This window comes from Mixophyes fleayi, chromosome 4 (genome assembly GCF_038048845.1).
Source record: "Mixophyes fleayi isolate aMixFle1 chromosome 4, aMixFle1.hap1, whole genome shotgun sequence".
Lineage (NCBI taxonomy): Eukaryota > Metazoa > Chordata > Amphibia > Anura > Limnodynastidae > Mixophyes > Mixophyes fleayi.
This window is the reverse complement of record NC_134405.1, coordinates 99,262,989-99,275,901: the sequence shown is the minus strand read 5'-3', so window position 1 is coordinate 99,275,901 and position 12,913 is coordinate 99,262,989. Positions and strand designations below refer to the sequence as shown.

The 12,913-nt window shown below is 39.4% G+C and overlaps 2 protein-coding genes across 6 annotated transcripts in view; one reads left to right on the top strand and one right to left on the bottom strand.

Moving 5' to 3' along the window:
- CKMT1A (creatine kinase, mitochondrial 1A) overlaps positions 1-9,496 on the top strand; it is a 31,819-nt gene extending 22,323 nt beyond the window's left edge. For both annotated transcript variants that reach the window (XM_075207857.1, XM_075207856.1), the window contains exons 5-10: positions 471-692; positions 4,044-4,129; positions 5,167-5,290; positions 5,995-6,129; positions 7,991-8,116; positions 9,142-9,496. In XM_075207857.1, coding sequence (XP_075063958.1) covers positions 471-692; positions 4,044-4,129; positions 5,167-5,290; positions 5,995-6,129; positions 7,991-8,116; positions 9,142-9,258 — 810 coding nt within the window. In that variant the 3' untranslated portion in view covers positions 9,259-9,496. The remainder of the gene's footprint in view (positions 1-470; positions 693-4,043; positions 4,130-5,166; positions 5,291-5,994; positions 6,130-7,990; positions 8,117-9,141) is intronic.
- A 794-nt stretch (positions 9,497-10,290) lies between these two features.
- STRC (stereocilin) overlaps positions 10,291-12,913 on the bottom strand; it is a 62,602-nt gene continuing 59,979 nt past the window's right edge. For all 4 annotated transcript variants that reach the window (XM_075207852.1, XM_075207853.1, XM_075207854.1 and 1 more), the window contains one exon: positions 10,291-12,360. In XM_075207852.1, the coding sequence (XP_075063953.1) occupies positions 12,281-12,360 (80 nt within the window). In that variant the 3' untranslated portion in view covers positions 10,291-12,280. The remainder of the gene's footprint in view (positions 12,361-12,913) is intronic.

Genomic DNA, 12,913 nt, shown 5'->3' with positions numbered 1-12,913 from the left:
GGCACACCTGGGCTTGACTAGATTTTAGCCAGCACTCCGATAGACAAAGGTTGCCAACCCCTGGTCTAGAGGATAGAATATTACAGAATGTTTATAATAAAGGGCTGGGAAATCATCAGGGACAGAGGCTGAAGCTGACTTCATGGATTTAATAGTGGCTAAGGTCTGTTCCACATAGAATGGGGCATTGAGGGATTTATTTTGAAAGGGAGCATTTCACCAAGTAGTCAACTTTGGCTTCTAGCACTTGAGGGAAGCTTCGTTGGGAGGTTGTAAAGTAGAAAGAGCGAAATTCTTTAATGATTTTTGCTAGGTCATAGGTTAAAAGACCTTTTGCATCTCTGATCAAGGCTATTACATTGCATGACTAGTGCTGTCATAGTCTGCTAGCCAGAAGAGTATCTGCTCTGTCACTTTATTCATAAAACTATTGGTTCAGCTACTATTTGTTTTTGTGTGTTTAATGACAGATTAAAGCAGGCCATTTTGACGATCGCTATGTCTTGTCATCGCGTGTTCGCACTGGAAGAAGCATCAGGGGTCTGAGTCTGCCTCCAGCATGCACCCGCGCTGAGAGGAGAGAAGTGGAGCGAGTCTCAGCAGAGGCCCTTAATGGTCTCAGCGGAGATCTGACTGGACGCTACTATAGGCTGAGCGACATGACAGAGGAAGAACAGCAGCAGTTAATAGATGTAAGATAACATGTTTCTGAGCTCTAACTGTGTGTGCAACAGTTTTTATAGACATAACCCTGATGACTAACATTATATAACAATGATATTATTATAAGATAGAAAAATGTCACATGCATTCAGATGCAAAGGGTTGGTACATTGTGAAGCTAGAGAATACTAAAATGTTTGCTGGTTCTCTGTGTGCTAATCAAAATGTGACCTACAGTTATATGCAGAAGAAGTGATTATGGCTCCTATAAGCCCATGTTTTTCCAGGACAGGTCTACATTTTGATAATGTACGTTAATAATTATATATCACTGGTAGAAGACATCTGCAAATTTGGACTGAATAAAGAGAATGCTAAGGAATTGGAAGGGTCGGGTATACCTAAAGAAGTTAAACCTTCTAGAGATAGTAGAGATGATATTTCCAGGCTGTAGCTCAAACTGGATTTTATTTAGTTAACCTATAGTGAGTTGGTGGGGAAATATGCAGATTTGAGGCTCCCTGAATGCAGATTCAACAGGTGCAGGAACAGAATTGGCACACGGGTGGTCATTGTAAGTGAGGTTTAGAGATTCGGCACTTGGGGCTGGCATCAATATTTTAGAACCACACTCTGCAACATCTTAGTGTGTGTGGACATCTTAACCGTTACTTTGCCTGTATGCTCCATAGACATCTAACAGCTGCAAAGATATCAATAGCAGCAGCTTTTATATAGCGCCACTAATTCCGCAGCGCTGTATAGAGAATATCACATAAGTCCCTGCCCCATTGGAACCTACAGTCTAAATTCCCTAAAATACACACACACACAGACCGAGAGAGACTAAGGTCAATTTGATAGCAGCCAGTTAACCTACTAGTATGTTTTTGGAGTGTGGGAGGAAACCCATGCAAACACGGGGAGAACATACAAACTCCAAACAGATAAGACCATGGTCAGGAATCAAATTCATGACCCCAGCGCTGTGAGGCACTGCATTTCCAATAAAGGATAAAGCCGTTTCTAGGGACGAGAGAGAGAACACGAGAGAGTAGGAGATATTTGTTTCTGATTATTGTCTGTCTGCTGCTGCATTGCAGGCCATTTGTACAGGCAAACTACACACTAGTAATCTGATAATGTGGCTGCTTAATCCATAAAACCATTTGATGTTTTCGATTGGGGCCATATACCATAAACTGCTATATAAATCACTTGCTGCTCATTCTGTTAATCTAGTTTCATCTGGAATCAGACTTCTAGGATATGGACAGTATTTATCTACTCCAATATAGTCATGAACTGCTAATTACTACAGTTCCCCTTTCAGCACTATGTAATTATCTGTGTTTGAAAATCATGATAAAATTTATAGCACTGTGACTGGAGTCTGAAGGGCAGGTGAAGAGCATACAAGGCTGAGAAGGGCTCAGTTAAAGGACATTTATCCAGAAATTGTAAAGCTAATAACTTTATTACAGCAAATAAGTTATGTTCAGTGTAAAGAAGTCTGTGTACCTGCCCGCATGCTTATTTATGTACACACAGTGGTAGAAGTGGCAGTAGGAACATTGTAAAGGGAATGTAAGTGAATGTAATTTGCAATTTTTACAATGAAGACAGGGGAAGTGTTGGTATGGCATCCCCACTTCCACCACTGTGTACACATGTGTGCCTACTTGTCCTACAAGCATCTTTCAAGGTGTATGTCCTCTTCATGATCTTTGGAAACACGTAGGAGCATTCTGAGCATAGGATTATCTGTTACACCTGAAAAAATGGGAACATTAAAAACATCACAGTAGTCCACCCTATTTCCTTTATAGAACCAGCCTTTGCTTTTCTGTTTTTCTCCTACAATACTATAGAAGTGCATATAGAAACATAGAAACATAGAATTTGACGGCAGATAAGAACCGCTTGGCCCATTTTTTTTATTATCCTTTGGTACCTTAAACCCAATTTGATAATTTATTCTTTGTAAGGACATCCTTATGTCTAATGCAAGCATGTTTAAACTGCTCTGCTGTATTAGCCTCTACCACCTCTGATGGGAGGCTATTCCACTTATTCACTCCCCTTTCTGTGCAGTAGTTTTTCCTCAAATATCCTCGGAACTATTTCCCTCCAGTGTCAGTGCATGTTCTTGTGTTCTAATATTTCTCTAACTTTGAACAATGTTTCCCTCCTGTACCTTGTTAAAACACTTGATGTATTTGAAAGTTTCTATCATGTCCCCCCTTTCCCTTCTCTGGTCCAAACTATACATATTATGATGGAAGGAGGAAAATGCTTTATAAATATAGGGGATAGATGCTATCTCCAGAACGTAGCAGGTGGTGAAGAATTCAAATCCTTTTGCTGGAGTGTCACTGTAAAGGCTCCTTCACAAACCCGAGTATCTCATTTAAATCCTCCCATCCTGCCACAAGAAAGTTTGGTTTTGTACTTTACTACAAAATTAGGAATGACCATGTGCATAATCTGCACAACCCATACGCTTCCGTCTCGCCTGAAAACTAAGTGAGCTTGCACAAAAGTAGCAACTGCACAAAAGAGCATTTTTCCACTTTTACAGTTTGTAAATAACCTTTAGTATTAACTGTAATCTTCTATACTCACAGCATAATTGGCTTTAAACATATTTTTTAGCAATTCAATATTTATTAATTATTTAGCAGAAAAAACAAATAAGAAAACAGAAGGGAAAGAGGGAGGGGAAGGTCAAACAGTCAGTTACACCAACAAGTAAAGAGGCCATCCAAAAGGAATGTTGTGGTTATACCATGAATAAATTAACATACTTCTGAACTCTGTAGAATAATCCATTGTACCAAGTAGGCTAAATCTACGAAAATATTCTGCCCCCTACTGTAGCGTCATGTATTTGTCCAGTACTTGTGTGGAATCATGGCCAGACAATAAGTGTAAATAGAGGTTCTTCTACAATGTACCCAAGGCAGCCAGATGACTTCATTTTTCTCGATCCTTTACACAGTTGGGAGTTTACAACCATTTCATCAATTAAACTGTAAATGATTAAACTGTCAACCTCATCAGGCACATCTATGGCATTATTACATCTGCTCTATATGCAGATTGATTTATGTGAATTAAAGCAGTTACTTAACATATTTTGCTAAGCTAAGTAGCTTATTTGGGGGGGGGGGGGTGAGACATTTTATAATTCATTGAAATTTATATAATAGGATATTTTGCTGAAATCAACCTTTATAATATGTAGGTGTCTGCTCGCTAGATTTCTTGTTAATGTCTTTAGAGAGTTATGTGCCTGTTTTGTTATACTGTATATAATGTATGCTGTGTTTTCTATAGACTACATTCCTTGGTCCTTATACTGTATTTTGATGTTCTAGGATCACTTCCTCTTTGACAAGCCTGTGTCACCATTACTGACATCAGCAGGGATGGCACGTGACTGGCCTGATGCACGTGGAATCTGGTAAGATGCTGGTGCAGACACTACAGAATTTATGGTACTGTGTGTCCTCTTCTGTTTAGTATAGGGTTTGGGGTTATTCAAAGTCTGTACCAGAAAACAAAACCCTCCTACCCTCCTCTACACTAGTATCTCTAAGTACAGAGTGCAGACAGAGAGCAGATGGATAGCATTGGCTGATAAGCATGATAATTGTTGGTGCCATGAGGTTTCTGTCGGACAAAAAGGGTCGGTGAATTTGTAGGGTGCATTTTTTAGGGTTGGGTTTGCTACATGCTACTCAAACTCTGTAATTAACAAAAAAAAAAATACTTGTCACAGGCCGTCCTTAAGGGCAGAACAGAATGGGGAAATTGACCATGTTGCAGGACATTTTCCATTATAATTTTATATTGTTCTTAAAAGATCACTAAACATAAAATACAACCTGCTTTATATAAAAGAAACACTAATAAAATTCACAAACATTCAGGGGCGAACGCAGCAGCTCCATTTCGGCGAGTCTGAATTCTACAGCAGCTGCGGCGCTGTCAAGCAGCATCGGCGGAAGTGCTGTATTATACTACAATACAGCACTGCTGCGGACGCTTCTTTGACAGCGCCGCGGCTGCTGTACAGTTCCGTTGGTTCGCGGAGGGGAGGGGTTTCTGGAGAACCAGAAACCCCCCCTGTGTGCGCCACTGACATATATGAACATATTTGCAGTAGCATAAAAGAAAATATTTTAGATACATTTGTGAACGGGAGATTTCTTTCCTACCCATAGTTTACTTTTTCTCAGTAATGCAGTTGTAGCACACGGCAATCCATCTCTTATTGTAGAAAATGACTGATAACAAAGAATACTAGCTTACACTCAACTGCACATAACTGTAAATACAATGCTTAATGCCTTAAGTGCTGTCAAGTTATAGTAATTATGTGTACATTTGTGAATTGTATTAGCAGCTATTTTATATACAGCAATTTTTGTTTTAGTAATCCTGTAATGCATCTAAATAATAAAAGAGATTAAAGTCCCTTTCTGTCCTTTTGTCCAGGCACAACAATGAGAAGACCTTTCTTATCTGGATAAATGAAGAAGATCACACCAGAGTCATCTCTATGGAGAAAGGAGGGAACATGAAGAGGGTGTTTGAGCGTTTCTGCAAGGGTCTGAAGGAGGTAAGGAAGAACATTAATATAATAAGGCTATTTCCTTCATAAACAATTAACCAACTCTAACAGTGTTTAATGTTCTTTAGAGCAGTTTTGTGGACTGTGCCAGCCTGCTCATCCTGTATGACACCCCTAAATATTACCATGGACCATACTGACAGGAAATCTGTACAAAAATGCATACCCCTATACAATTTTACATAGTTATATAGGCTATAAAAAAAACATTTCCATTGGTCCATTGATATAAAGGAACAAATAAAAGCAATAAAGCAAATTCAAATTTACCTTGGACTTGAACTAAGAGATGAAAGAAATCTTTACTGCTTCCTTGCTAACAGTTTGAAGACTCCTTGGGCTAGATTTACTAAGCTGCAGGTTTGAAAAGTGGGGATGTTGCCTATAGCAACCAATCAGATTCTAGCTTTCATTTATTTAGTACCTTCTACAAAATAACAGCTAGAATCTGATTGGTTGCTATAGGCAACATCCCCACTTTTTCAAAACCGCCGCTTAGTAAATCTAGCCACTTGGATCAAAACACTTAGATATGCAGTTAGAAATGGCAGCAGTCCTGATTTGCTAAGAATATGTCCAATCCTTTCTTGAATGTACCTAAAGTGTCTGTTAATGTCAGTGTCCAAGCTGGTTCATATTTCAGGTTGTTCTAATGTAAACATTCCTCTCATATGGGACTCTGTATCCTGTAGGTTGAGAGATTAATTCAAGAGAAGGGCTGGGAGTTCATGTGGAATGAGAGGTTGGGGTATATCCTCACTTGTCCATCTAACCTGGGAACTGGCCTAAGAGCTGGAGTTCACATTAAACTACCTCTACTGAGCAAGGTAAGATGCTTTACCTATCTTGATGTTCTTTGAGTATGACCTGTAGCTGATATTTCTAGATCGATCTATTATTCTACTGTGCATGGCTAAGTGGCTAGCACTTCTGCCTCACAGCGCTGGGGTCATGAGTTCATTGCCTTATCTGTGTGGAGTTTGTATGTTCTCCCTGTGTTTGCGTGGGTTTCCTCCCACACTCCAAAAACATACTAGTAGGTTAAGTGGCTGCTATCAAAATTGACCCTAGTCTCTCTCTCTCTCTCTCTCTCTCTCTGTGTGTGTGTATGTTAGGGGATTTAGATTGTAAGCTCCAATGGGGCAGGGACTGATGTGAATGAGTTCTCTGTACAGTGCTGCGGAATCAGTGGCGCTATATAAATAAATGATGATGATGTGCGTCCATAATATGAAACTCATTTCCCTTTTTATAATACATATGGCACATAGTGTCTACAATTATGTGTTCTACTTGATGTGTATCTGTGGCATTGTACATATATGAACTAAAACAACTTGCTTGTAAGAGGTGGAGCTTTTCATCTTCACTGACAGACAATATATTCAATCATTGAAACACTTCTGAAATGATTCAAACTGAAAGAACTGAGTAAGTGTAAATAAAGGTCATTCTTGCTTTTTGCCAAAACACAACAAAAAGACTTATCACTTTGGTAAAGTTTCTAAAAGACAGCTTGTAAAGATGTAACAGAAGACTCATGGTAGGTCTCACACTGTAGCAGAAGACTGATGGTAGGCCTCACACTGTAGCAGAAGACTCATGGTAGGCCTCACACTGTGGCAGAAGACTCATGGTAGGCCTCACACTGTAGCAGAAGACTCATGGTAGGCCTCACACTGTGGCAGAAGACTCATGGTAGGTCTCACACTGTAGCAGAAGACTGATGGTAGGCCTCACACTGTAGCAGAAGACTCATGGTAGGCCTCACACTGTGGCAGAAGACTCATGGTAGGTCTCACACTGTAGCAGAAGACTGATGTTAGGCCTCACACTGTGGCAGAAGACTGATGGTAGACCTCACACTGTAGCAGGAAACTGATGGTAGTCCTCACACTGTAGCAGAAGCCTGGGAGTAGACTTCACATTGTAGCAGAAGACTGATGGTAGACCTCACACTGTAGCAGGAAACTGATGGTAGACCTCACACTGTAGCAAAAGACTGATGGTAGACCTCACACTGTAGCAGAAGACTGATGGTAGACCTCACACTGTAGCAGAATACTGATTGTAGGCCTCACACTGTAGCAGAACACTGATGGTAGACCTCACACTGTAGCAGAAGACTGATTGTAGGCCTCACACTGTAGCAGAAGACTGATGGTAAGCCTCACACTGTAGCAGAAGACTGATGGTAGACCTCACACTGTAGCAGAAGACTGATGGTAGGCCTCACACTGTAGCAGAAGACTGATGGTAAGCCTCACACTGTAGCAGAATACTGATGGTAGGTCTCACACTGTAGCAGAAGACTGATGGTAGTCCTCACACTGTAGTAGAAGTTTGATGGTAGACCTCACAATATAGTCAGTAGACATCATTTAATAAAATCAGCTCTAGTCAACTGCATAATTCTAGTTAGACATGTTGTGATTATTACTTTAAAGTCTGATTTATATATTTTATTTACATGTAGCATATTAAATAATGAACAAATTGAAAAATGTATTATTTTGCGATATTCTGTTAATAGTTTTTAAATGCCATTTTAGAATCTGTTTAATGGTTTCTGTAGGCATATACCTTTAATTCTTTGTTAGAATACCTTACACAACCCTATAGCCAGTAGGACATTGTGGATGTTATATATGCTATGCTACTCTGAGAGCTGTGCTTCTATGTCTTCAGGATGCACGTTTCCCTAAGATCTTAGAAAACCTCCGTCTACAGAGAAGAGGAACAGGAGGAGTAGACACTAAGGCTGTTGGCAGCACATTCGATATCTCAAACTTGGACCGTTTGGGAAAATCTGAGGTATAGTATTGGAAACAGACTATTTTATATGGACACACACTAGAATATATGTTTACTAATTTGTGTACATGGAATTATACATAAATTATGTAGTTTTTAGAGGCTCCATAGCAAAAACAACAGTCACACTCTAGACATAAAAATAAAAGTATCAGCACATACTACAATTTGGTCTGCCAACGTAGCTTAAAATTGGCAAAATGGAATATCTGGTTGACCAATAACCACAATGTATAGTGTCATCGAGCAGGGCACCTACCCTGAATGTGGCCGTCCTATGCATGGTCAAAGTGACCATAGATGTGAGTGTCTGGTGATTCAGTGATGAAGACTGTGTGGCCAGATGTAGCATCAGCTCTATCACAGAACATGTATCCTCCCTCACATCGGTAACATAATATTTGCGTTTACAATGTGATGGAGTATAGTTACCCTTGCTCACACTGAAAGTGCATTTAGTAGATTAAGCTTTAACAATCTCTCCTATATTTAAAAACTATTTATAATATTCACAAATATGGCAATTCAGAAAATCAGAAACTTCCTATGAACTCCTGCTGTATATTCAATTGAATTTTACAAGTCTATTAGAGCACCCAACAGGAAGCCAGGCAGAGATGTGTGTTTTAACCATTTTAAAATGTTAAACTGTTCAATCCAAGAATCATTTCATTTATGCTTAGCTGACATATGAAAACAACTGGCTTACAGAAAGAATGTATATATACTTAAAAAAACCAAAACAGAATCTGATTTATATACTTAAACAGGTTTTTCTTTTATCTTTTATTTCATTTTTATGTGGAGAATCCCTTTAACAGTCACATTGTTCAGTAGAAAACTTGTTTAAAGGGCTCTGCAGCAAAGCTACAGGCCTCACAGGGCACTAATCATGTACAGATTTACAGTGTCACCTTCAGGTCACAATAAGCTTTGTTAAGAAAGCTGATTTGTGAGCCAAAAGTATCTCACCAGTCCTCTTACCGTGTTGGGGCCCTCTCCTAATCACCTTGTAATCTCTGCAGGTGGAACTGGTACAGCTGGTCATTGATGGAGTGAACTATCTTATTGACTGTGAGAAGAGGCTGGAGAGGGGGCAAGATATCCGTATTCCTAGTCCTGTGGCTCAGTTTAAACACTAATCCAAAGCTATACCTCTTGTACAACAAACAGCGTGGAATACAGTATGTGTACGCACTGTTAATAATGCATTAGTTAATGTTATCTAGTGCATCATTAATACATCCCACTCTACTGAATCTGGCAGTCTGGTGCAACATTCAGCCTTTATGTTGTACAGCTATTCCATCCTGTTGTGAATGTCATGCTTATGTACAGCATATTGTTAACATCTAAATAAAGCTCAATACTGTCCTATTATACCTGTGTCTTTCTTATTTATAGTAGTCAAAGCACCCTTAATATAAGTCTTATTTATTTGTTTTTTTAAACCAAATGTGTACCAGATCCAGGGGCCATGTCTAATGAGTTATGTGTGCATACCTCCCGACATTTGGGAATCCGGCATTGGGTCAGGGGACACAGCCACGTCATGATGGGGATGTAACCACATCGCAATGTGGCATGACCACTCCCCCCCAGGGGCATGGCTAGTGCTTTTGAAATGCTAGGCTCTCCTCCCCTCCAAACACCACCACCAGTGTGCGCGGACCCCGTTTACCCAGATGACAATTTACCAAATCTTTGAACTGTATTTGTTTTTTATTTCAGTCAGAGATGCAACAGGCAAAAAGGCTAACCTGACCTGTTTCATTCGACCTCCGAGAGATGTTTATATGGCATTTCTGGTTGTAATAAACGGCATAGTTCATTAATGGATGTAAAAGAAGACAGATTCATTCACTCAGAAAGGACGTGGTAAACATGGAAGCAGACAAATACCTTGTGGATGAAATGAGCCCGGTTAATGTATATAACAATGTATCAGGGCCTTTACTAGGCTGGTTTACAGTGCCTGTTGGCGTGCTCACATTATAATGGACTGGATGATGTACCAATGACCAGATATCTAGGCCTCTTCCCAATCCTTCTGCATTGGAAGAACCTGTGCTTCCGGGAGGAATTTCTATGACTTTTAAAGTTATCTAACACCAATGATTCACCAAAGGAAAGAGAAAAAATGAACCAGGTAGATTTGATTACTTTCATCATAATCATCATCATTTATTTATATAGCGCCACCAATTTTGCAGAGCTGTACAGAGGATATTTGTCACTCACATTAGTCCTTGTCCCACTGGAGCTCACCGTGTAAATTCCCAAATATACACACACACACGTTAATTTTGTCAGCAGCCAATTAACCTACTAGTATGTTTTTGGAGTGTGGGAGGAAACCAAAGCACCAAGAGGAAACCAATGCAAAATGTAATAAATAAGCATGGAAACCATGTCTGAGGAACACAGATTGTTAAAACAGATGCCTCCCTTTAAAGCCAGGAGATTATTCAGCGATTCTGAATAAGATGTGGGCAAATTCATCCAAATGTCAGAAAATATATGTACTGGCCTTCAGAATATTTGCATGGTTTCCATAAATATATTACTATATACTATATTTCCAGACCCATTTTAAAATTTGATATGATGTCTGTGAAAACGGCATTAATCCCTTATACTATACAATTGGCAACGGCATCATTTTGGGAAGATCGTCATAACATTTGTGCCAGTCCATTAATAATACGATGTTTCCTAGAGAGTTAGATCCCACAGTGAAGAATGCCAAGTTAGAGGAATTTATGTTGTACAGAAGCAGACGTAGGCTGTTGGAGAGATGGTGGCAGTGTTGATAATTACAGTAACCGTTAGCATGGTAACAGAAAAAGCCACTATGTGAGCAGTAGGTAAATCTCCCTGTAAACATCTCCTCTTCTCACTGGAAAGAAACCTGTGTATAATAGCTAACACAAATAATAAATAAATCAATGCGGGGGTGGTCTATTCAGACAATTTAGGCTTATTTTTCAGAATATAATTATAATTACTGCATTCTTTAGCAGCAACAATTTAACATAAAAGTTTTAAAGCCTGTTACTGCAAAATATATCCAAGCAAATAAACACCCACTGGATTGAGACAACTGTTTGAGTTAAAAACAACAATGCAAATTGTTAAAGAAAAATTGTACCCAGGAAAATATAACAGTATTGAGAAAAAGTCTTCATGATCTTTAAGACCCCATTAATAAGAGTGTCCAGTAAGGAGACGTAGATACATCAGTCACTAGCCGGGTGCCTGAGGGCTGCTGTAAATATACACTGATGATGATGATGATGGTAGATTGACCTCAGATTTTTTCTTCTTTCATTCGTACACAAGACAGGAAGATTATACCTGCTACATCATAGAGCTATTTTATGTAAATCAAACCGAACACCAGATGCGTTTTTCACTAGCAAAACAAATGTTAAAAAAACTTGTGGTTATGACCTGGTTGGATGTAAATGTATCTGGGCGTAAGTGCCCTTTACGTAAATTTCCAACTGAGGGTATGGATGTTAATACACTATTTGTACGTGTGCAAACCACAAAGTATGGGCACTTCCCTAAGAAGGAGCAGATGGCAGTAGGTGGGTGTGAAGCTGGTCACACACAGGTCAATCCTGCTGACCCAGCTGATCGTCAGGGCAATAAGAGTCGATTACAACTGTAGCTTACTACATGCAAGAAACACTTGGTTGCTCTATAGCCCTATTACAAAATGATTACCTCAATATGTTCATTTTGTAGATCATTGTCTATCTTACTATAAAATGTGTGTGCTATATGAAATATATCATTTTCAAACGGGTGAGCCTTGTATATACCAGTACAACATTTGTTGAGAATATTTAATGAGGATATTTGTATCTGCATAGTTACAAGTTTATTCTTTGCCAGATATCCTTGTTTTTCCTCCACATTATGGTCGTCCATCGTCTGCCATCTGCACCTCTGTTGGGTTACAGTCCTTTGCAAGGAAGCCTTAAAATAATCCTTTCTTTTGCCAAATAATTGTACTTTGAGAATGAATAACTCCCAGAGGGTTTCCATATTACACGAACAGTAGAATGTCATCGAAAAATCCATGTAGGATTTATAAGCAATGTTTTACAAAAACATTTCTTAAAATACCAACCAACAAGGCTGGGATACTGGTGCTCAGACTAGGAATAAAAGCAGTGCCATGAAATAAGCAGCAGGATTCCAGGCAGCAAGAGACCTCACATTGTTATTTTCTCCTGTGAACAAAGGAAAACAAACCTGTCAAGACGACATTAAAGTCATTTCTATAAACACACTGTATACATGGGCACACAGAGAAGGAAACATACACATGTGGATGACTAACCAATCTTTTTATAGATGCATTTAATGTTGTCAGCAGGTAAAGACTAGTTGGCGATGCAATCTAATCAATTTACTTATTAATGTTTATTCCCAGCATAAATCTGTTTATAGGAATTCTGATAGTACTGGTCAATAGTCCAATATTTGGTGGAACAGTCCAAAACCCCCAACATTTAATATTTTGGAATCATGGCATGCAGCACCCCCTCTGCAAAGGGGACGTAACAGCATCACATCAGGGGTGTGTCTAGCACTTCTTAAGCTCTAGGCCCGTGTCCTAAATAAACCCCTGCATTGCCGTACACACCCATGCCCCCCCCCCCCCCTCCCAACATTCTGGCAGATGTGATAATGAAATCTGGACTGCCCTGCCGCCTAAATCGGGACATTTGGAAGACATGCAGTCTTAATTTTTGGACTTCGGATGTGGTCTATGTGAAGTGG